The following is a 25,656-nucleotide window of genomic DNA, read 5'->3' as shown; positions in this document are numbered from 1 at the left end:
CTGTGTGTGGTCGGTAGCCACGTAGGAGATCGGACGGGTTTGCGCGACCTTGATGCGAGATGACAGACGCCTCGCCCAGCGACTCAACGTGCTTTTTGTTCACTGCCAGGTCTGTGTAGACATTCTGCAAGAGCCTATGGACATCTGAGAGGCTCTGGTTTTTCCGACAAAAGAAACTCAACCACAGCTGTGTGCTTGGAGCGCATCTCCGTTAGGAACGCCATTTTGAAGACTACGTATAGCGCCGCCACCTATCATTCATGAAGCTATGGGGTCTGAAGCGGGATCATCCCACGATGTCCCACAAGAAAATTCCGCATTTTCCAACCGAAATTGGCCGAGAAAAATAGGTGTTGCATTACTTACTGAACGGCCCTCGTATTATGGTCGGTTTTGGCCGATTTATCCCATGTTCAGATGTAAAACTACAATGCAGGGAGAGATTCGCGAACATCGGCGGCAGCTGGTGTGTGTCGTGGATTTTAATGACACGCACTAAGTGACTCCAGCTCGGTCATCATCAAATCCGTCCCATTGCCAGTATCCAGGATATAATGTACCAGTTAGAACACTCTGAATATGCCGTAATTCGGCCAAAACCGAACAGTTTATAAAAAGTGACCGTAGCTGTTTTGTTCATAAAATCGTAAGTTAATTTAAAGAGAGTTGCGATATATTACACCAAGTGGAAATATTATCCACGTGTTTCTGCATTTACTTGCGATTGCCCGACGATAATACACTGCCTGCCAAGAAATTGAAGAACCCAAAAGGAGAGGAGGAAACGAAACAAAACTTCACGGGTTGAGAGGGCACGTGATGTCATTTCAGTGATTACAAAATTCGAGACAAATTTACAAAGAACATGGCAGCCGACTTAATATAATGTTGCATCCCCTCTGGCTTGGATGTCGCCACCGATTCGGTTGAGAAGACCGTCAAAGTCGTATCTTCTCATGAGGCAAGTTCGGTAACAGCTGTTGTAACTGGTACATTATATCCTGGATACTGGCAATGGGACGGATTTGATGACCGAGCTGGTCCAACCATGTCCTACTGGGGACGCAGCTGCTGATCTTGCTGGTCACGGCAGTACCTCAATATCACGCACACAGTTCATACAGAAAAATGTCACGTGTAGACGAGTATCGTCCTGTTGAAAAATTGCACCACGATACTGTACTGTCGCATGAGAGGTAACACATGAGGACTCAGGATGTTCGTGACATACGGTTGTGCCTCGAAGTTCCCAAAATCACTTGCAGCCGTGATCTGAAGTCATGCCCTATTGTTTCCCACACCACGATGCCACGAGTAACACTGCTGTGCCTCTCCAAAACATTGCAAGAATGGGACCTCTCCTCAGGTCGCCGCCACACTCACCGAATATAGTCATCAGAACCGCAAATCATCGCTGAAAGTAATGCCTCGCCATTCATCAGCACTCTGTGCTTCCCGGACACTGCACCGCTCCAAAGGCAACAGGTTGTGTTGCGGTGTTAATGGCAGCCTATGGATGGGACTATTATTCCCTAGTCCCGACCGAACGAGATGGCGCCGGACTCGCAATAGGGAGGACGACGGTTCAAACCCGCGTACAGTCATCCTGATTCAGGTTTTACGTGATTTCCGTACATGCAAATGCCGGGATGGCTCCTTCGAAAGAGCATTGCCGTTCCCCCCCCCCCCCCCCCCCCTCCTTCCCTAATCCGAGCTTGTGCTCCGTCTCTAGTGACCTCGTTGTCGACAGGGCGTTAAGCACTAATCTCCTACTACTGCGCGGTCCGGCTGCTACTGCTCTCCGACCAGTCGTGCAGAATGTTGCAGGGAGTCCATCACTTCTTCTCCGATAGCAGGCGTGCATCTGAAACGGTTATAACGTACTTTGTGCACAATACGGCGATCACTCAGACGTGGTCGTGCCGAAACTTGAGGAACAGGATGCTTGTTCTCACGTTCCCCTTGCAGTCCAACATCGTGTCAGGGCGACAGCCGAATGTCTGACGAGCCTGGATATTGCACGATCCGACCAGCCGGCCTAATGGAGACCCACAGTGAGGCCTTTAAAACCGTCAGGAGCTGATAACGCTGTCTCTCACCAACAGCGGCATATCCGCGTCCTGCACAACGATAACTCAACACCTGATGCTATTCGCGACTCTTGTATACAGTAACAGACCTGGTTACCATAGTAACCGCAATAAGACTAATGCTCTCTGCAGACCGTTCTACATGTCAGAGAAAATTGCAGCCCGGATCATTTACACACCTGCCGATGGTGTGTGCGAGTACGAAGTTACACTGAAATCCGCCCATGAGTGTTTCACTTTTGAGGCAGTGTATTTATTCTTCAGGAAACATAGGATGATTACATTCTGTGATTCTCACACACGTCTTTTCTAAAGCATACTGAACCTGAGGGGCGATGCTATTTTTCTGTGCAATGTATGTGAATCACATATGCATGATAAACTGATGGCGAAAATTCACGATAACCGTTACCAATGAAGCTCATTTGTTACGCAGCGTGTAACAAAATCGAAATTTGTATGCGAATATGTTTCTGAAAACTAAGAAAAATAGCAGTGTATCAAAAATCGATCGAAACGAAAAACTGATTTCTATTATACAAAAAGAAAACGTTTATTAAAAAAGAAACCCCAAAAACAGATGTGCACTCATATTCAAGAAAAAATATTTATCCTGGTAGGAGCCGCATCGAACAAGGCCGTGAAGTTTGAAACTAGCCTTAGAATAAGGCCGCAGTTAAGGCATGTTTAAACCAACTAGTATTTAAAACACATCACAACATTTTCTCGGCTTTCCTCTTATTTTTCTGGTTACGTAACTTTTACAGTTTACTTTAGGGCCGCCTAATCTACCGGATACTTATAATTACTCACGGAGGTCCCGTGTGGGGCTGGAATTATAGTATGGCAGCGAAACTTGGTAGATATCCTAAAGCGTAACCGATTCATACAGGAAAAAATTAATTCCGATTTTGGAAATCAGGTTCAAATCTCGGACATTACAACATATCGTCGATGTCTCCGGTGCTCGTATAGAACAAACAGTGTAAACTGTGATCAATAATAAAATCAACATTATGCCTTTCTCACTTGTTTGGCCTTTTCAGTCGGCGTCCTGTTCCTAATCCACAGCATATGGAAATATTTCAGTATGTCTTTCTTGCATTCACAGAGCCCGATTTGCACCTGGTGCCCAAATCTGAACTATTTTTTTCCAATGTAAAATGGTGTCGCATTAACGCATTAGAATATCTACCAAGTTTCGCTGCCATACGATAATTACAGCCCACACTGGACCACTATCAGCAGCTGCACTTTAATTATTGATATAACCACCCTGTATTAGCAGACAGACCACTCAGATACGTACAAGATGCTCTAAATAGCCCCTTTCCCATCATTCACGGAACGGGTCGGAAATATTGGGCATAATGGTTGAACTTCCACTGAGTTGCATCCAGCATGGGAAACGGGTCGGAAAAATAGCGTATCATGGCTGAACTGTCACTGACTTGAATCCAGCACGGGAGAAGCAGCTTCTGTTTACCGGCAAAATTGACGAAGTGCTGAAAGAAAGGCCATGTTCAGCCACGAGTAACTACCAGAAAGAGAATGGTTTCCGGTTGCAGCCGCCGCAATGAAGATGAACCTTACTGGAATGCTGCCTTTTACTATGAGATTTATTTGTAGGGTTTTGGGTGCGACGGTATACGAGCGGTAGTTATAAAATTTTGATTATTGCATAAAAATACGAAATTACGTAATTAACATCATTGATTGCAGGTATTCGTCTGCAGCCTTGGTAAGCAATGACACCCCCGCGCCATATACCGTAGCACACCACTGGAGAATCATAAAAAAACCGCGCAGGACATTTTCTCTGTATCAATGGGCTGAGCTATTGTCTAGCGGCGTGCTACGGAACTGTGGCGCGGGAAGGCCAATACTTACCAAGGCTGCAGACGAGTACCTGCAAACAATTATGTTAATTACGTAATTTCGTGTTTTTATGTACTAATTAAAATCTTTAACTACCTCTCGTGCTATTTTTATGCGAAAAAGATTATGTCACTTCACTTCCAGGCTAACAAGTTCAGTTGAGTACTTCCTATTCTGCTAATCTCTATTGGACCTCTTGGGAACACTAAATCCTTTTATCTTCCAAGTGCATTTTTCCACTGTTAGATGTCACCAACTTCTATACAGGAAGTCAAGGAACTGGGAGTTGCCACCGCGAGGCGTTTAACACCAACCCGGATTTTCTGTCTGCAATACAGGAGAACTGCCACTATCTAAGCTAGATGTCTTCATCTGAATCCACTGGTGGGGTGCGGTGGGGGATGGGCGGCGCGGGCGGGGGGGTGGGGTGGGAGGCGATGGGAGGGGGGGGGGGGGGGTCGATGACGACTCGATTTCGACAGTGGGAGAATGATGAGAAAAACACTGTCGTAAATCTGTCGAACAGAGACCCAGTTTGAAACTCTGCAACTTAATCTTCTGCATAGCAGTGAAGTAGAGTGAATCTGCCATAAACCCAAAGATTTTTTTGAACACCAGTGCTTTACTAGGGTCCCTTTGAAGGTAGTATGTCAAGTTAATATTGACTCCGAACCACTTTGCAGCAGTTCCACACTATCTGCCACACAAAAGTCTTAGGACTAACCACTGATCGCATCACAGACCTCCTAATGTATTGTCTGGCGTTAAAACACTGAGTCACGACGCAACAACGTAACTAAGCGAAGTATCCATCCCTAAACCCAAAGTCAAGAGCGAAACTAAAGCCAAACAAATGAAATGTGCGTGTAGCTTGGGCCTTCTATCGGATAGGCCGATCACCTGGTGCTAGTTGACACCATTTCGGCGACTAGCGTCTCCATGAAATGATGATGAAGACAACACAACACTCAGTCCCCGAGCTGGGAATATCTCCGACCCGGCCAGAAGTCAAACCCAGGCCAATCGTATTGCATTCAGCCACGTTGACTGCTCAGCTATTGAGATGGACAGTCACAGAAATGAGGCTTTCACGTGATATAAAAATTTTTAACAAACTGGGGCACATCCCCAATGAATACGTGAACTGATTTTGTCTTTATTAGGAAAAAAAGTAGAAACGGGCCAACCATATTTTACGAATGGAGAATGAGCGGTTACCAAAATAAGCTACTTAATGCCAACAGAGAGGCAAAAGATAGATTGATGGATCGGAACAGGCACGCAGCGCTAACCCATGAAGAACAGTATGATGATTAACACTGTATATTACTGTTGTTTCACATACAGGTGGTTATCTTCCCGGAGATACAGCTGAGTTTAACACGGTCAGGTGGCCTGCGAAGTATGCATGTAGATGTAAAGAATTATCAGATCTCACTCTGGCGAAAACCAGTGACGATGCAAATGTTGGCGGCAACAGAAGTATGGATGTTCTGGATTTGCATCTACGTCTACACTCAGCAAGCCAACTGACGATGTGTGTTGGAGGGTACCTTTGGTAGCAATATCTGATCGCCAACCCCTCCCCCTCTCCCCTCCGCCCCCTTCACTGTCCTACTCGCGAGTGCGGAAGAATGAATGTTGGTAAACCTCCGTATTTGCTCTTATCTCTCGTGTTTTCTCGATCGCTGTGGTCATTTCGCGAGACTTATGAGGGAGGAATGTTTCGCAGCAGGTAATCCTATGCTACGGAAGAGAAAACTGCTTCCCTTTTGCTTTTCCTGGTTTGCTACACTTTCCCCATTGTTCCGCCAGAGGTGTAACGGGCGGCCACTTTCGCTGCGTCAGGAAGAGCCGGCGCCCCAGCGGTCACGGTACGAACAACTGTCCAGCTATTACGGTGTAAACACTTGCTCAGTGCCAAGCATGCAAGCCTTTACCACCATTACGACTTCAGCATGAAGTACGTTCTTCCTAAAGAACGTTACCTCCTTCCATTATCTTTTCTCTGGAGCAACGAAATGAGATAAAATCGAATCCTGTACCTACGCACACGAGAGAGCATATATTAGAGAGAGAGAGAGAGAGAGAGAGAGAGAGAGAGAGAGAGATCCTTCATTATGGAGGCCCCGTAATACCTCCGCACACTCCTTGGTCAAAACCGTAGGTTGTATTTGGAGTGTTTACGTGTAAACAGTATATATACGGTGGCTGTGGAAACACGGGAGCTTACACAAAGATATATATGCCTCCACATCCTCCTCGCCATCTTGCGGAGCATCTCAGGAATTATGCTTCGGAGGGCTTCACTAGTAATTTTGCTCAATTATTCATTCGTCATTAGTACCGACGTTCAGCCACATGGTATTTGATTATGCCCCGTAATCAGGTATTTGGCATAGTAAAGTTCGAACTATGTTGTGACTACTTCAATGGGGCTGGAGCTGTTGCTGAATCACGCCCCAATACTGCGGCCTCGACATTGTTCATCAGGAACACACGCACCTGACTTGCAAAGTCTGGTGGTGCTCCGCCGTGCTGTAACTGCTCATGATCACGACTCCATCTTCGAGTACGTGTATTAAACAACTTTGCAACATGTCCAAATAAAATCACAAGTCCGCCCATATAACTTGAAGCGGATACTTTGCCGTCTATGGCACAAAACGGGAATTTTCCTAAGACGGAAACTACAATGCTCTTGTGTCGTTGTTGTTGTTGTTCGTTGCCTTTTCCCGTTTTCTCTGCGGCGTTATCTACGTTGGGACAGTGTTCAAGACCGTGCATGGCCAGACGGCCTTCCTGACGGCACCACTCTCCCGTGACGAAATGTGAGTACCTCATCTGTCTCCGTCTAGATTAAATCTCATAATGCAGTGCGAGAACGTTGTTCTAAATCTGCGATAATAATGAAAGCTGAAGAAATGAATTAAGATTTGTGTAATGTCCGGGTTTTGAATCCCGGTCTTCTTGCTTACTAGGCAGGTATGCTAGCCATTACACTACCCTTGTTCTAAATGTCTGCGTACCGCGTATCTATGGCGGGACGTGAGTACCAGCTCTGTATCTACCTAGAGGGATGTGGGAAACCACTTAAAAACCACAGCTCTCATCCGAAATCCGCATGCCAGATTTGATACAGGAAGGGTCGCCTGTCCGAATCCCGGAAGTGGCGCGTTAACACGCGCGGCTATCCAGGCGGATTACGATCATTCTGTGTGAACTACATACGACAAATCTTGCACGCCTCAGAAAGTAAGCGCGACACAACATTTGGAAACTGCACCAACAAAGCACGGCAGGTTGCTATGCACTGATCCACGCCGTTCTCGGATGATTCATTCACAAACTTTCCATTTTCTAATTTTTTTAAAAGTGTGTATACACTGTTGTCCGCGGTATTTTAAGTTCAGCTGGTCTTTTGCGAATAGATTTCATTGGAGACTGTTCAGTTGATAGTGTACGTGTCTTCCCTCTTTTTTTACATCTGCCAGGGGGCCTGTCTTTGACAGCGCCTGAAACAAAAAAAATGTGTCTTTCAACCAATCAAATACAAAGAGGTTTCCAAAAGCACTCATTATGTCCGTCATTGCTTGTCCTGTCTGTGGACGTTCGGACATCTATACACACGCCACTAATCGCTCCCCAATAGTATAGATATGTCCTGTGACATCAGCCATGACTTCGCGCCTCAAACAACAACAACAACAACAAAATGAATACAAAGCTTTGTCAGCTTCCAATTGTTGTTGTTGTTGTCACCTCGAACAACAACAGTAAGGGGAAAAAATGAATAAAAAGCATTTCGTCAGCTTCAAAGTGTTGCTGTTGTTGACTTTAGTCCGAACACTGGTTTGATGGAGTTTTCCACACTATTTTATCCCTTGTAAGACTACCTCCGAATAACTCCTGAAATCTATATCCTTTTGAATCTGTTTACTACATTCATCTGTTGGGTCCCTCTACGATTTTTACTCCCCACACTTCCCTCCCATACTAAGCTTGTGATCTCTTGACGTCGCACAATGTGTCTTGTCAACTGGGCCCTTCTTCTAGTGAGCTTGTGCCACAGATTTCTTGTCTCCCCAGTTCTATTCACTACTCCCTCGTTAGTTACGTGATCTACCTATCTAACCAACATTCTTCTGTAGCTCTACATTTCAAAAGCTACTATTCTCTTCATGTCTAAACCGTTTATCGTCCATGTTTCACTTACATACATGCCAACACTCCACACAAATACCTTTCGGAAAGACTTCCTAACACAAAGCCTACATTCGATATTAACAACTCTCTGTTCTTCAGAAACGCATTTCTTGCCATTGCCAGACTACATTTTATATCCTCTCTACTGCGGCCATCATCAGTTAATTTGCTGCCCAAATAGCAAAATTCATGTACTACTACTTGAAAATAGAGCAACTAAAAACGCCTATATATTTCCTAAACTTCTCGGAAAACATGTACATTTACGTATACACTCCGCAAGTCACTGTATAGTACGTGGTCGAGTGTGCTTCCTACCATTGTAGGAGATTTTCAGTCTAGTTCCATTTGCGTACTGATCGAGGAGAAGTGATTGCTTATATGATTCTGTACATGCTCCAGTATACTCCCTATGTGAGATGTAAGTTAGAGGCAACGGAACTTGACTCGAAAGCGGGGGTTCTAAATTCACGCAACAGGATTTCACTAGTCGACATTCTAAAGTTTACCATTAAATTCCCTGTGCATCTCCGTTAGATTTTCGTATAAGCTATACTGTTCCGTTACAGTCTCACCAACGATTTTCTGTATTCGCGATGCCTTATGTCATACCTACTTGGCACAGAATCCAAACGTTGTAGCAGAACTGTAAAACAGGCTGCACTGCTGCCTTTCCTTTTTTTCAGTTGCGTTGCACATTATTATAAATTAAAAAATTCAAGTACTCAATTCGCCTTCCCTACTACATTTTCGTCTCATCTCATATCTTTTTGTAGTATTAACCTCCAATCGCAAAGAAAGCAGGTGTTGACAAGTATGAACCGAACTATCAGTTTCATAAGCCACGGCTCCAAAATACTAACACGAATTCTTTACAGAGGAATGGAAAAACTGGTAGCAGCCTACCTCGGGGAAGATCAGTTTGGATTCCGTAGAAATGTTGGAACATGTGAGGCAATACTGATCCTACGACTTACCTTGGAAAATAGATTAAGGACAGGCAAACCTACGTTTCTAGCATTTGTAGCCTTAGAGAATGCTTTTGACAATGTTGACTGGTATACTCTCTTTCAAATTCTGAAGGTGGCAGAGGTGAAACACAGGGAGTGAAAGGCTATTTAAAATTTGTACAGAGTCGAGGGACATGAAAGGGAAGCAGTGGTTTGGAAGGGAGTGAGACAGGGTTGTAGCCTCTCCCCGATGTTATTCAATCTGCATATTGAGCAAGCAGTAAGGGAAACAAAAGCAAAATTCGGAGTAGGAATTAAACTCAATGTAAACAAATAAAAACTTTGAGGTTCGCCTATGACATTGTAATTCTGTCAGAGACAGCAAAGGACCTGGAAGAATAGCTGATCGGAATGGACATGGTCTTGCCGGCCGCGGTGGTCTAGTGGTTCTAGGCGCGCAGTCCGGAACCGCGGGACTGCTACGGTCGCAGGTTCGAATCCTGCCTCGGGCATGGATGTGTGTGATGTCCTTAGGTTAGTTAGGTTTAAGCAGTTCTAAGTTCTAGGGGACTGATGACCACAGAAGTTAAGTCCCATAGTGCTCAGAGCCATTTGAACCATTTTGGACATGGTCTTGAAAGGAGGATATAAGATCAACATGAACAAAAGCAAAACGAGGATAATGGAATGTAGTCGAATTAAATCGGGTGGTGCTGAGGGAATTAGATTAAGAAATGAGACACACAAAGTAGTAAATGAGTTTTGCTATTTGGGGAGAAAAATAACTGATGGTGGTCGAAGTAGAGAGGATATAAAATGTAGACTGGCAATGGCAAGAAAAGCGTTTCTGAAGAAGAGAAATTTGTTAACATCGAGTATAGATTTAAATGTCAGGAAGTCGTTTCTGAAAGTATTTGTATGGAGTGTAGCCACGCATGGAAGTGAAACGTGGACGATAAATAGTTTAGACAAGAAGAGAATAGAAGCTTTCTAAATGTGGTGCTACACAAGAATGCTGAAGATTAGATGGGTAGATCACATACCTAATGAGGAGGTACTGAATAGAATTGGGGAGAAGAGAAATTTCTGGCACAACTTGACTAGAAGAAGGGATCGGTTGGTAGGACATGTTCTGAGGCATCAAGGGATCAACAATTTAGTATTGGAGGGCAGCGTGGAGGGTAAAAATCGTAGAGGGAGACCAAGAGATGAATACACTAAACAGATTCAGAAGGATGTAGGTTGCAGTAGTTACTTGGAGATGATGAAGCTTACACAGGATACAGTAGCATGGAGAGCTGCATCAAACCAGCCTCTGCACTAAAGACCACAACACAACAACCCTAAATACTTAAACGATACGATGGGCTTAAAAATATGTCCCTAATTTTGTAATCGGAAAGTATCGCACTTTTTCTCTTTGTTGCGGGCATTACCACTACACCCGATGGAAACGTGGTTCAAGTCTTTCTGCACTTCTGTGTCGACACTTTGCCTGTAGAAAGAATCATCGTCAGCGAGCAACCTGGTAATGTTTACCCAAATCGTTTACGTTTATTGTACAGTTAGTGTCTGAAGGGGGGCGCAGATGATAATTTCGTTTCTATTGAACATTCGACGTCCAGAATAAGGTGCTGAATTCTTTTACACGCAAATTCTTGACGCATGAAATATCTGCGAATATACTCAGTTCGATCGTATCGTGGCTATCGAGTCAAGTGCGCCTGCACAAATTTATGCACGTAAGTTCCGGCGGCGAAAACTGTAAGCAGACCATCTCATAGGTATACTGAAGTTGGTTTAAGTAGTGTGTAAGCGTAGGGACCGATGACCTCAGCAGTTTGGTCCCTTAGGAATTCACACACATTTGGAACAGTCATTGACACAACTCATAGTCAAATCTCAGTTACTGAGACTCCGCACTGAGTTTTATAAAAGGAAGGCAAATAAGACTTTACGAGCCGCATTAGCAGCTACTTCTGTGGTTGGTCAGCGGCGCATGGTGATGAAAAGCTTGAGTGCGGCAAACCACTTTTTTCAGCACGAAGACGCCCGCGGGCAGCGCCGACCTACAATGCCACTGGTCCTCGCAAGTAACGGCTGCTGGGTACTCAGATGCAAGAAAATGGAACTGTCGTACCACCGTTGTAGGGAGGCAGTATGTTTGCCGCTTATGGTCAATCAGTTCTTTAATTGGCTGTGTATAGTACAATGCTTTCGCGTTATCACGCAGTATGATTGCGTTACCCAGCAGTGACGGATGTTTTCGCCGTCACTCACAGTTGCTTGCAGTTCCGCATGACACTGTGTAGCATTTGAGCCAGCAGAACGGAGAACTAGCTCAATCAAATTAATAATACTGTACGAATTACATTATGTGGTGCCAATGGGTTAAGCTAGCTCTTTCTATTCTATTCGTCGATGGCGCTTAGAAAAACAATTTTCGGCAAGCCTCTACAAAAGACCGAATTTCTTTAATTTTCCCAGTGCGGTCATTAAGTGATGTGTATGGAAAGAGGAAGCAATACGATTCCTGGTCGGTTCTCCACTTTTTAAGAGGAAACGTTCTGTGATTCACAGTGCTTATCTTGCACAGTTTCCTATTGGTGTAAACTATTTGTGTGATGCTCTCGGGCTGAGTAAAACTCGTGACCAATTCCACAGCTCTTCTTTGAATCATCCAAAACTTGATAAAGATTCCGAAAAGGGAATACAATCCTCAAGAACCGTTCAGTTAAAAGGTTTCGTAATCTATATCCTTGGAGGATGTATTCTAGGATAATCATTCCGTAAGTCATGGCAACAATCGTATATCGTGCGAACATGTAGCATCGCTGTAATCGCAATAAATACAGTCGACAGTCTGCGCCAACAGTACCGAAGTCAACCGACAGACTCCTGCCGCATGTGAGGGTGGCTCGGTGCCAGCTCCTGAAACATTCAGTGAGAGAGCTTGACCGTGCTACAAAATGGATGCAAGCAGAGTGGAACAGCAAGCACACGTGAAAATTGCCTTTCTCGCTGGCAGAAATGCTACTCACTGTCACGTGGAACTAAGAGCAGCTGTGGGTGATGGCGAAAACGTCCGGCACTGCTGGGTAATGCATTCCTACTGCAGGATAACGCTGCAGCCCACACAGCTGGTGTCATCGAAAATAGTTTACAGCGTTGGGGTAGGAAATCCTCCCCCACCCATCCTACTCACTAGATCCAAATGCGTGGGACTCCGACCTCATTCCACAACTGAAGAAACAATTGTGTGGGAGGCGCTTTGCAAACAGGGCATCCTCACAACATTTCGGTGGCAGGTGGCACAGAATGATGGCAATGTTAGTGACATTCAGCGCCTTCCCCGTCGTTAGCAACGCTGTCCTGATCCACTGGGGAACTATTTTGAAGGGCAGTTATCAATTTTGATTCATTTTTGTTCTAGTTGTATTCGTGCCCTTACAGCAGTGATTGCACCGATTCCCGTCAGATCTCCGAAGGTAAGCGTTGTCAGGCTTGGCTAACATTTGGGTGGGCGACCATGTGGGTCTTCCGAGCGCTGTTAGCAAGTGAGGCCAGCTGAGGAGCTACTTGACTGAGAAGAGGGGGCGCCGGTCACGAAAATTGACAACGGCCGGGAGAGCGGTGAGCTGAATACATGGCTCTCCGTATCCGCATCCAGTGAGGCCTATCGGCTGACGATGACACGGCAGTCGATCGATCCTGTTGGGTCTTCCGAGGCCTGTCTGGACGGAGTAGTGTGTTGAGGGTCATCCGCCAGTCTTGCATTTAGCAACTATTTTATATTGTAGTTATCTCTCCGTATGAAACTACCTTTCGCAACTGCCACAAAGAACCACGGACGTTACCACTTACCAGTACCCACTTATTACAGGTGCTGTACGTAGCTAGGAAACCCCTGGGCGGTTAAAGTAGACTAAACGGAGTTTCCTGCAAGTGTTAATCGTTACTATCCCTAACAAAAACCCCTGAATGAGTAAATTACCAGCTTAATTTTATATGGAACGTCGTACTGTTTTACGGCAAGAGTATAGGAAATATTAAAGTTTTTCATTTTCTGCTGAGTGGTTGTGTAAAAAGTGAATAGAGTAAGGTTAAGGTTGGGGTTAGGGTTGTTTTATTTCAAGGTTTGCGATGTATGACGCTCGAATGATGATGCTGGCGGTCGAGTGTAGACCCGACACCTGAGCCATCTGTTCCAGACATGCACAGCGAACGTGGCAACACGTCGCTAGTTAACGATTTCGAATGTGAAATGACGCAGGGGAAAATAGCTCATAGCTTATCTCACACCACAAAAGAATTCTTGTTTGGAGGTCAACAGTGTTTGGGGTTGGTCTTGAATCGCAGGGACTTTGTCCCCACAAGCATAAACCGCCGCGCACGAAAGCCACAAGTGTTTGCCGAACGGACGTCACGTCGCTTCCGCAGAGCCATAGTCGGCGATCTAGGTCTGCCTGAGTCAGATCGCCGCTGTTTTGAACGTATGGCGTCAGGAAAACACCTGCAAACCTCCGATGCTTTAAAGAATTCAACTCCCGTGTATGAAACAGCTTCAAGCGCCTGATTACTTTACAAATCAGTTAATGTGTAAAATACACTGAGGTGACAAAATTCATGGGAAACCTAATATCGCGTCTGGCCTCCTTTTGCCCGGCATAGTGCAGCAACTCGACGTGGCATATACTCATCAAGTCGTTGGAAGTCCCCTGCAGAAATACTTAGCCATGCTACCTCTCCAGACGTCCGTAATTGCTAAAGTGTTGCTGGTGCAGGAATTTGTGCATGAACTGACATCTTCATTACGTCCCGGCAGAATTGAAGCTGTGAGGACGGGTCGTGAGTCGTGTTTGGGTAGCTCAGATAGTGGAACACTTGCCCGCGAAAGGCAAAGGTCCTGAGTTCGAGTTGCGGTCCGGCACACAGTTTTAATCTGCCAGGAAGTTTCATATCAGCGTACACTCCGCTGCAGAGTGAAAATCTCATTCTGAAGTCTGAATGTTTGCGCGCCGTCAGTTCCGCTGGCTTTAAACAGGCACACTGTTTCGAACTGTAATACTTGTCTTATTGTGTTAACTTTATACTATACGTCTTACTGAGCAGACTATGCAGCATTTAAGTTTTTAAATGCTGCCAATAACTATGCTAAATTCTGAGAATCTAATTTCTGTTGTCCCTACGCTCCAACTGGTACGGGGTGCCGGAATAGCGTTTTAATAATACAGAATTGTGCCCGGACTGTACGGAGACGAATGCACTGCATTTTCTTCACCAGTCGGTGACCTAACATCACATCCAGTGGCTTCCTATTACTTTCCGTCCCTCAGTGTATATGGTAAGTAGCAACGGTTCTCCTAAATTTCGTTGACGCACGCTGGGTGTTCTTTCGCTACTGATGACTTGAGAAAGATGTAATGGGAGTTGCATCATGTCTTTAGCTGCAAACGATTTGTGTGTGGTACATTTTGATGCTCATCCAAACAATAAATCATATGCTATGCAGGACGCTAGTGAAAAATTGGCATGCTTTTCAGAGAAATCCATCCCGGTTTGAAAATATCCAGTGACTACGGCCAGTCGATCGTTACAACGAAAACCTGTAAGTGACGTATTTACGTAGTCAAAGACGTACGAATGACCGAGTCAATACGACATTCTTCTGGGCAGGATCTCTGTGGATGTAGTTTTTTTATTTATTTCTTCCGACCTCATTTCACGTATGTAACGATGGTTTGCTAACAAGTGCCTATGCAATGTAAGATATTCTTTTATGCTGTGAATACACGTAGAAACGAAGGGCAAAAGGATGATCCTCTTTGTTGGTAAACAACGTAGACCTCATCAGAGGCACTGAGGGTGCCGTCGAGTTCTATGTTGGTATGGGCGGATCATCAACGATATCCTCTGCCTTAATGTCGTAGAATGGCACAGAGCGGTGTGGAATCCAACCCAGCATATTTGCATACTACATAGTTTTCAGAAACTGTAATCCGTCGATATTATTCCTTCGTCTGCAAATTCTGCAGACTGAACTCATCTTCACCACGGTGTCTCCAACCAGTTACGGCCTGATCGAGAACCTCGAGGAATGAACGATCTCTACCACAGAGGTTCTGTAACTTACGCAATAGATATAAAAAATGCAATTTATACGGTTAGCGCCATTGATTGGCCGGGATCGAACCCAAACCGAAATTAGATCTTCAGTCAATGCGACGCGCCTGGCACGTTCTGGTAACATTCCTATTCATATTTTGTACAAAGACAGTAAGTAGGCTATCTTATTAGAAAGGGCAAAACACTATATGTACCTTGAAACCGCAATAAATGAAAAATGGGGTAACTCACAGGAAACCAAGATTCTCATCGGAAAAACAAAAGTGTGTTTCAAAAATGAGTGTTGTCTTCAAAATCCATAACGTAGCTAAGAACAGAGATCAGAGTTTTGCACTGCTTTGTTTATTCTGTCCTCCTATATGGGGTGGAGATATGGACCTAAAATAAGAACACGAAGAAGCTGGAAGCCTTTGACTTGTGGCTTTTATAGGCGGATCCCGAGAATACCTTGGACCCAGAGAACGAACACAACACCTAAATTAATCAAGATAGTGAAATGCTGAAAGTGCAATATTTAGGGCATATCAAGCATTATACAAACAGATATGATTTGCTAAAAAAAATACTTCAAGGGAAAAATCAACTACCATTTCGCCCCTTCTCTGTTTCATTGGCGAAAGGTACCTAGTAAGAACACTGTCTATGAACTTTCGTGAGAGTTTTAATTTGTCTTATTTTGTTGTCTTAGCCATTTCGCGAGACATACGTCGGAAGAAGTAATATTTGCCGGCTCTTGTACACACACACGTTCCTGGAATTTCAACAGCAACGCTCTCGGTGATAACACAGCGCCTCTCTTGTAGCGACTAACAGCGGAGTTCGTAAAGCAACTCCGTTTAGCCCTCTCGCCAAGAAAACAATCCCGTGCCGAAACGTGCCGCTCTTCGTTGGGTCTTCTCTATCTTCTCTGTTAATCCTACTTGGTAAGGGTCTAAAACAGGTGAACAAATTCTGCGAAACCACTCCAACAAACGTTTTTTATGCCTTATTTTTGTATATGGCTTAAATTTACTTAAGTCTTCCAATGAATCTCGGCATGGCCTCTGTTTTTCTAACAATTAGTTTTATGTGGTGATTCCACATTCGATCGCCCCTAGGTATTTTGCGGTTGTCATTGTTTCCAGTGATTTTGCGCCGACAGAGTAGTGAAACAGTAATAGATCTCTTCATCTGAAGGTAACGCGATATGTTGCATTTATTTACGCTCAGGGTCAACTGCCAGTCCATGCACCAATTATAATCGACCCTCCCTAGGTTTTCCTGCAGTTCGCTAGTCTTCTGGTGTTGCCAAGACAACAGTATCATCTACAAAAAGCTCATGGAGATTTCGACGTTAACCACTAGATAATTTATATACAGTGTAGCCGCGCGCGATTAGCCGAGCGGTCTTAGGCGCTGCAGTCATGGACTGTGCGGCTGGTCCCGGCGGAGGTTCGAGTCCTACCTCGGGCATGGGTGTGTGTTTTTGTCCTTAGGGTACTTTCGGTTAAGTAGTGTGTAAGCTTAGGGACTGATGACCTTAGCAGTTAAGTCCCATAAGATTTTACACACATTTGAACATTGATACAGTGTAAACAGTACTGGCCTCGTAACACCCCCCTTGCGGTATTCCCGAAATTATCTAGACATCTGTCGCTTTAGTCTTATTAAGAATAACGTACCGAGTTTTCTCTCTTACAAAGCCGTCAGTCCAGTCACTAATCTGGTCCGATACCAGGTAGGCTCGATCGGGATTCACTAAACCACAGTGCGGAACTGTGTCTAATGCCTTCCCGCAGTTAAAAAAGACCTCTGCACCCTTGTGTACAACGCTCTGGATTAAATGGACGAACAAACCGAACTGTGTCTCTATGTTTACGGAACCTATATGGGTTCTACAGAGCGAATTTTCGTTCTCCAGAGTCGATATAGAGCGTGAGCATATAGTTTTGTAACAGACTGACGTCAGCGATATAGGCCTATAATGCGAAAACCTGTAGAAAAAAGAAGGATGTTCAGCAAGCAATGGATAGAAACATGTTGGAAATTACTTGAAGGATTTCAAATAATGAGTGTGCAATGTGGAGTAGTTAACATTTATGAAACTGTAGTTAACATTTATGAAACTGTAATGGAGGTGGTACATACAGTATATGTAAACAGACGAGTGGGTGGTGCCGTGCGGCCTCCAACCGAAGGTTCGAGTCCTCCCTCGCGCGCGCGCGCGCGTGTGTGTGTGTGTGTGTGTGTGTGTGTGTGTGTGTGTGTGTGTGTGTGTTTTTCTTAGCAAAGTTAGTTTAAGTAGTGTTCAAGTCTAGGGACCGATGACCTTAGCAGTTACACACACACACACACACACACACACACACACAAAAGAGACGATGACATACCCCACATTAGAGGACATGCAGTGGGTGCGTTCGGCGCCAGACCGTAATTCACGGACAAATCTGGAGACGACTTTAACTAGCAGTAGACATCAAACAGCTGATGTCTTCCCATCACATTTATGACTCTTTATATCGCCCTCATCGTCGTCGTCGTCGTTGTTGTTTTAAGTCCTTCACGCTAACCGATCCTGCGCGTCTCTCCACCTCTGTACAACTACTGCAGCCTAAATCGTTTTAAAAATGGTTACTGTATTCAAGCCTTGGTCTCACTATACAATTCTTACCTCCGCTTCCCTCCATAACCCTCCACCCTTGATGCCTCAAGGTGTGTCCTATCAACCGACCTCATCTTTTAGTCAGGTTGTGCCATAAATTTACCTCCTAATTAATTACCCCATCCACGTCTTTTGATCGTCAGTCTGCTTTAGCACCACATTTCAAGAGCTACTTTCCTCTTGTGTGAACTATTCACACAGGTTGGATAAAAGTAGTGGTAACACTATTATAGTTCACAACGGTTTCATTGACAGACGTTCGTCGTATTACACGCCCTCAAAATAATCGCCCTGCACAAATGGAAAGCGTCGAACACCGTCAGCGTGTCTATTCTCTATCTCTGTCGATGTCTCGTCAAGAGCCGTCCTTTGGAACGCAAGGGCATTGGGTACTGCGTGTAATGACCGAGGTGCAGCATTGACATCGTTATGCACTCAGAGAAATTGCTCAATCGCTGCCAGAGGTAGGTTTTTTTTTTTTTTTTTTTTGGGAGGGGTTTAAGGGCGCTCAACTACTGAGGTCATTAGCGCCCAGTCACAGTTATTAGAGCACGGGGAATCTAGTAAAACTCAAGGGGAGGTAGGACACCAGAAAGGCTTGACAAAGGTGCAGATAAAATAAGTAAAAAAGTTAGATGTCTTTGGACAAGCCAGTCAAAGTTATAAAACGCAGAACACGAGCAGCTGCTCGAGCGTCATCAGCTAAAATATCCGGTAAAGTAGATGGCAGGGACAGGACAACACGAGATTGACTAAAGCGGGGACACGACAATAAAACATGGCGCACTGTTAATGCCTGACCACAAGGGCACTGCGGGGCTGGGTCACCGGAGAGCAGGTATCGGTGGCTAAACCAGCAATGCCCAATCCGCAAGAGGTAGGTGTGTGTGTGGGGGTGGGGGCGTATGTGTGACGGCTCCCGTGGAAGGATCGTCAATATGGACAAAACCTGCGCTTCGTCGTGTCAACCACGATTAAAGCGGCAGTCCAGTGAAAGGAAACGGGCTCTCCTCGCTCACAGAAAGTGCGCCGTGAAGTGATGGTTATTGTGGTTTATGATATACATGCGTTAATCCTTCATCACGTCGTACCGACGGGGCAGCTGGTCACTGCAGCCTACTTCTGGAATTTTTTGCGGCATCACCTTCGCCCCGCACTGAGAAGAAAGCGGCGGCACATTCTGGCACTGCATCCCATCGTCCTTCATGACAATGCACAATGCCACACTGCGAATAGTGTGCAGGAGCTCCTGTTGTACGTGGGGGTTGGAGATACTGGAACATCCACAGTTTTCACCTGATTTGAGTCTGTGCGATTACGACCTGTTCGCCAAAATGTAGGAGCCTCTTCGTGACAAGTATTACGACACAAGAGAAGACATCATCCGTGCCACAGGACGGTCCTTGCGAGAAGGCGAAATTGATGGACGTGCTGACGCTGTACGGCGCCTTCCACCTCTGACACAAATACAATATCAACGACAAACCTCAGAGCTCGTATTTCTTCTCCCTGAACCTTCATGCCCTTCTCCAATTTCTCCTTGGGTTCCGTCACAACGTGGTCAATGTGCACAGAGGATAGGCTACACTTTCACTTAAAGTCTGTAGCTTGCGAGATTCCCAGATTCATAAAGATGGAGTCCAGTTGCGATTCATATTTCCGTATGACTCGTAATTGTTAGCTATCCTTGAAAGGCAATCGCGGAGAAACGGGACGGAATATTTAGGGTGGCAACAACTGTTGACAGTCCATCTGGAAGCATAAACTGAATCTTTATGGATGTCATGAGAGTCCGAAGTGCTTCCGTTAACATTTAACAAAAAGATCGATACTGATAGCCCGCTACACGATTCCCCGTTCCCCTCTTCTGACAATCGCCCTGCCCTGAGTACGTAAACAGGTTACTGTATAGAGAAGACCGCTAATTGAGCTAATCGTAGTCAGGAGAGATGCTGTGTGAGCTCTAAGAGGAAGTGCGTTGCAAATACGTTCCATTATATAATGAAAGCAAGTATACACTGTTGGACAGACTGCACTAAACGGTTATCAAATCTATTTATTGCTTGGTTTCCACATGCTACGGAAGGACAAAGTGCTCCCACTAGGCTTGTATTTGTATCACATCACAACAAACAGTTATAGTAGAGTAGGTTTGTCTTCCAATCATCTGTGAGTCCGGAAGTCCGTAGGTGATGGTACTGTTGGCTGTGACAGGTACACCGTTGACCGCAGTGATGACAAGTGGTCGATCCCAGGTAGAGCTGATTCCTCTCCTTCCATTTCGTCTTAGAATGTTCTTTTCTACGCAGTCCCTTATCAATCGCTGTTGGGCGGCTGGTCGCTTCAAAGTGAAGGGCCCTGCGATGGACTAGTCATCTCCAGGATGAACTGTGAAAGGTTGAGGTCTCCCACTTGTCAACATTAATGTGTCACCTTTACGTCAGCCTTAACCGCGTCCTTAAATCGTTTGCTCTGGCCTCCCACTGTTCACTGAGTTACACGCTTGTTTCGGAATGCGATTATTGGGCATGCGGACAACAAGCCTTGCCAAACACAACTAGCGTCTTACAACTACGGCTTCTATACTGGTTGTCTGTGCCTCTTCAACGATGCTGATGAAGCGCTGCCCTAGCCAATGAAACACTATATTCAAGACATCCGATGTATGGCGGAACACACTACATTTTGCATCTTGATGGTTACATGAAATATACGCAGGTGGATGTAGTATATTTATGGTATCAGTAGCTACGATGCCACAACATAGGTGATCTCTGTTAGGTTAGCACTGCGACAAAGACGACAGCCGGCGCTGTGTAGCTCTACGAGCGCAGCTCCGGATTCAACCCATTTGATTCCGAGTAGACGACCAAGCAACATTGTTTCTATTTCGTAGTGGGCGAGCCACTACAGATTTTGTCTTTGTACCTTCTAGCCGATGTTTGTTTGATGTACAGCTTCGCACCTACGTGCTCAGCTCAGCCAAAGTTAAGTTGCGTTATATGTACTCAACTATCGGGTTGTGATATAGTAGAACCACTTTTAATTGCAGTACCGAAGCATTTCACCTTTTCCTGCTCCTATTAACTTCCTACATTCGGCCTACCCTTCAGTTTACAGGAGCAGACCCACGCGCCGCCTTCCAGGCAGGATACAAAAATATTTTTCAACTCATTTCGTAATGCTGGCACACAGTTTTATACGAATCAACGATGAGCATAGTCTTTCTTGTAACGTCTTCCATGGCACCGAGTTGAGCATTTCCGCTGAATTCATACTGACTACAACCCGAGGCGAATCGTCCAGCTCTACTTCGTCTTTTTCATCTCTTCCGTTAACCCAATTTCGTTAGGGACCCAGACTAGCGGACAATACTCAAAAACTGTTCGAAAAGGGTCTTGTGAGTGATCACTTCCGAGCATGAATTACGCTTACTTAGGATTCTTCACTTAATTTTAAACGAGCATTTGTCTTCCCTTCGGCTAGATTTATGTGATGGTTTCATCTTAAATCGCTTCTAACGTAAATTCCTAGATACTTAAAGGCAGTGATTCATTCCAGCCACTGGTCGCCGTTCTCTTAGTTCTTTTCGTCTATTTACGCGCATTACGTCGCATTTGTTTATGTTAAGTATCAGCTGCCACACTTAACACAAATTTTCGATCCCCTGCACGTGCTTTTGCATTTCGTCACAAGTCTCGAAGGATGTACGCGCCCTGTGTACAACTGTGGCCTCCGAGAACAGCCTCGTAGGGCTACAGACAATTCACCCTCAATCCAAACTGAGGGTCGCTGGAAGTGCAGATATTTATTCTATACTTGAGACAAAACCTGGTCTTGAATTTATACCGCTGATCATGAAAACAGCAAAACTAGGTAGGACTGCAAATAAAGTAATTTTGCTTCCTGTGTGTACACAATGTAGCAGTAAGAATACATTATTAAATTTCAAAGTATGCACGCTGCGAAATTGTGTACATACCAGTCATCTCTAACAGCAATAATTGCTCTTATCCAACTCGAGTCGAACTGAACTAGCTGTTTCAACTCTGTGCCTGAGTTCATCAGCCGTAGGCAAGGGGGGGGGGGGGGGGGGGTTCGGTGTTATTTTGGGCAGCCATAGTGCGGTATTCCATGGTTATTGTGCAAGGTCTACCAACGATTATGTGACCATTTTAGCTGATGAAGTCCATCCCACGCTACAATGTTTATTCCCCAACGGGATGCTGTTCTCAAAGACAAAAGAGCACCTGTTCACGCAGCTCGCATAGTCCAGGACTGATTCTGAACACGACAATGAATTGTCACATCTCCCCTGGCCACCAATGTTACCAGATTTCAATATTATTGAGCCATTGCGGTCTACTTCGGAGAGATGGGTGCGTAATCACTAGCCACTTCCGTCTTCTTCACCTGATCTTGCCACTATTTTGCAGGAGGAATGGCATAAGATTACCTTGAAAACCATAAAGGAGCTGTATTTATGTACTCCGAGACGACTAGAAGTAGTTTTGAATGCCAATGGTTTACCTACACCGTATTTAGGCATGTTAACGTGTTGTATTTTTGGTAGATCCCGTTTCGCTAAATACACATGAAATTCCTGTTTAATCTGTCTCATCAGTCAAACATTACAAGCGTGCCGCACGATATGAAGTTTACCGACACAGGCGTAACAGCAGGAAACGTGTGTGGCATGCTAGCTTTCCCACAGCCCAAATGCACGGGAACTTCGAGAACTCTATTGCTCTGAGGCTGCTCGTCGAAGTCTGTTGTAATATACGAGGAGCATTCAGAAAGTGGCCGGCCAAAAATCACGCGATTTGGGAGAAACTTTTCTTCACCAGACACCCTGAAAATGGGCGTCAACTCGCTGGACATGTTCATGACCATATCGGTAACGAAGCAGTGGTGCACTGCTTAAAAATCTATGTGCGCGCTGTAATTAATATTGTCTTCGTGGTACCTACAAGAGCATTACATAGGGAGCTGCGATATATTGCTTGATTCCTTACTTAATACTTGTTCTTTAGACTCTGGTAGTAAGTTTTCATGGGATATTGGGGTCTATTTTCAAGGGTCTGGCCAGTTCAGGTTTTTCAGCATTTCGGTGGCGCTCTCCTGCGAGTCAAACCCGAGATCATCCGTGTCACACTTGAGCAACATTCTATATAGTATGGGTGGCACGAATGTCCTATACGCTATCCTCTTTGTAGGCTCTTACTCCTACGAGTGAAATTATTGCAGTTGGGACTCCACGATATAGCATGCCATAAGGATATCATGTCTTTGGGTTTTTGCTCAGGGCACAATTTTATATTTCGGAACATTAAAAGCAAATTGCCAGTTTCTGTGAAAATAAGAACTAAATTCAACGTGTAGTAAAGCTTGAAAGTGCATGACCTGGATAGATACGAGATGAGTTAAGCTGCATACGAGAGGTGAACATTTTAGAAGAGTTGAACCGAGAAGAAATATATGAATATGTCGTGATAAATGATGATTTGTGCCGGACCGGGATTAGAATCTGAGATTTCTTGCTTTTCGCGATCAGATACCTTAACATCAAGCTATCTGAGCACGCCTCCATTTTCATTGTTACCACTTGTTCCACTTACACATTCTATCGGGTTATGTGATAATAGCAACAACGGGGCCAACGAATTTGTTCGGGCTCGTGGCTTACCCTGCCGCAGGGTTATAAACATTTTTCTTGTTTTGATCCATACTACCTCCTCCCAAAATATAGACAGCAAAGAGCATGTAGTAGACGAGATTTGCTTTACAGTATTGAGGATGAAATGCTCAGAGCTCTTAAGGGGATTTATATTTTTAAGCCCACGTTACTAGACTAATTTGTTTCAAATGATCGTTCCTGTCATACCCCTCAATGCTAACAATTTCGTTCGGGACACATGTTCAGCCCCTTGGAAGCTCTAATCTGACGTCGCACCTTGTGAAGCTACATCTTAGGTTGTATATGGCACCGTTCGTCTCCGCGCGCTTCTCATCACCATTGGCAACAATGCTCTGTCCAGCGAAAACTGACGAATGCGTGTAAATGCTTTCTGGGAATTTAGGTCACTGAACTAAAACAGACGTTCTTTAAGAACGTTGCATTCGAGTTATGTCACTACTAAGATCTAGAATATAACCTTGTTAAAATTTTCGAAATCGCAACGTCCAGACTAACTGACGAGGAAGAAACTGTTTTAATAAAAATCATTCGATTACCATTGGGTCTTTCTTTAGGTACACGTTACGACTCCTTATACCTGTGTCACCAATTACATTAAATATAAGTTCTAGTAATAGTTTCGGAATATTTCATCCCTGGTTTACACTATTAATCAATCACTGATGGTTCTCTTCGATTGAGGGTGAAAACAGGAGATATAAATATGAACACTGTGTTCTGCAAAGCCGATTCAATACTTGCAGAGACTCAAATGCCAGCACCTACACTAAAACATAATATTTAGTAAAATGGGCGCATATCTCTAAAACAATTTTTTAAAGAACAGTATAATTCGAATGCAGGCGGAAATAAAAAATAACAAAGAACCAATCAATGACGATTAAAAACATGTCAGCCTACGAAAATGGACCAGTATTCTCAGATTGTATGTAAAGTAATAAAGTTATACATAAGTTTCAATGATTTTGCTGTTTAAGTCGAACACGTTTAATTTATTCCGGTTTCGTGTAAGCGATATGCGAAAATGAGTTCTTCAACGATGACAAATGGGTTCTGTAATTCGCTGCGGTTTTCAGTGCTGCATGCTAGCCGAGTGCGCGCATGTACGGCCTACACATCCACACACGATATCATTTGAATGATGGAACGCGGCGAAACAGCAATCAACAATAAGGATCAACTTATGAGTAAAATTAAACTTAATGTGACTCGAATAAAATAACGACATTAACGGGTAATCACAGTAACAAAAATAACTGTAATAAAGAACAACAGTACTGAGTTACCGGCACCATTTAACCACTACTGTAATTACTCTTAATTAATTGTACACTTCTGATACGTGGAACTTCTGAAGACGTGGAGACCGTCGGTAGTAATTAGACAATAAATGAATCCTAGAGATAATTGACACACAAGAATAACAGCTGATAACTTACCTCACCGCCACTCTGACACTTGAATCTTCATCACCCATCGTGACAGTGTACTGCTATACGTTTAACACTAAGAAAATCACAGCCATGAAACTTCTGCACAATTTATTCAAGCACAGCAAATACTAAAGCTCTCCCCAGCGAAATTTTATGGCGATAGTCCCTTTAACTGAGACCATTTGCTGTGTTCTACGCTGTTGTCGGAACTGAAATCTAATTTCTTAAAGAAATTTTTACACAATGACACAAGAATTATGTCTGCGAGGTGTTAATCTGGCAATCTGTAAACTTTCTCTTAACATTTAATGGAAAATATTATAATTATCAAAATATTTGAGTCTCTGAGTTGTTGACACCTTGTGCTTTCATTCACAACTGATATAAACACAGCTCGACGGACGCTACGACTATAAAGGCGCCCAGCGCTATCGATACTCTGCTCATACACACTATCGATACACAAGTCACAATCGAATACAGAAGTCGATCAAGAAGACGAGGAATATACAACAATACAAATGGATCTTCCGAAGAATAGTAAACACTATATTTTATACGAGGTGGACTGAGGTTAAATGAAAAAGAAAAGAAATAGTATGTGCGTCTAGGTACCAATGAAATAAAAGTA

At 44.3% G+C, this 25,656-nt stretch overlaps 1 protein-coding gene across 5 annotated transcripts in view; it reads right to left on the bottom strand.

Annotated features, from left to right (window-relative positions):
• The window catches only part of LOC126188882 (kinesin-like protein KIF21A), a 486,465-nt gene extending 461,076 nt beyond the window's left edge, over positions 1-25,389 (bottom strand). For all 5 annotated transcript variants that reach the window (XR_007537870.1, XM_049930549.1, XM_049930552.1 and 2 more), the window contains exon 1: positions 25,032-25,389. Coding sequence is in view for 4 of the 5 variants with exons in the window: in XM_049930549.1 (XP_049786506.1) it covers positions 25,032-25,069 (38 nt within the window). In the remaining variant the exon portion in view is untranslated. The remainder of the gene's footprint in view (positions 1-25,031) is intronic.
• Between the last annotated feature and the right edge of the window lie 267 nt (positions 25,390-25,656).

This window comes from Schistocerca cancellata, chromosome 5 (assembly GCF_023864275.1).
Source record: "Schistocerca cancellata isolate TAMUIC-IGC-003103 chromosome 5, iqSchCanc2.1, whole genome shotgun sequence".
Lineage (NCBI taxonomy): Eukaryota > Metazoa > Arthropoda > Insecta > Orthoptera > Acrididae > Schistocerca > Schistocerca cancellata.
This window is presented reverse-complemented; position numbering and strand designations above follow the sequence as displayed.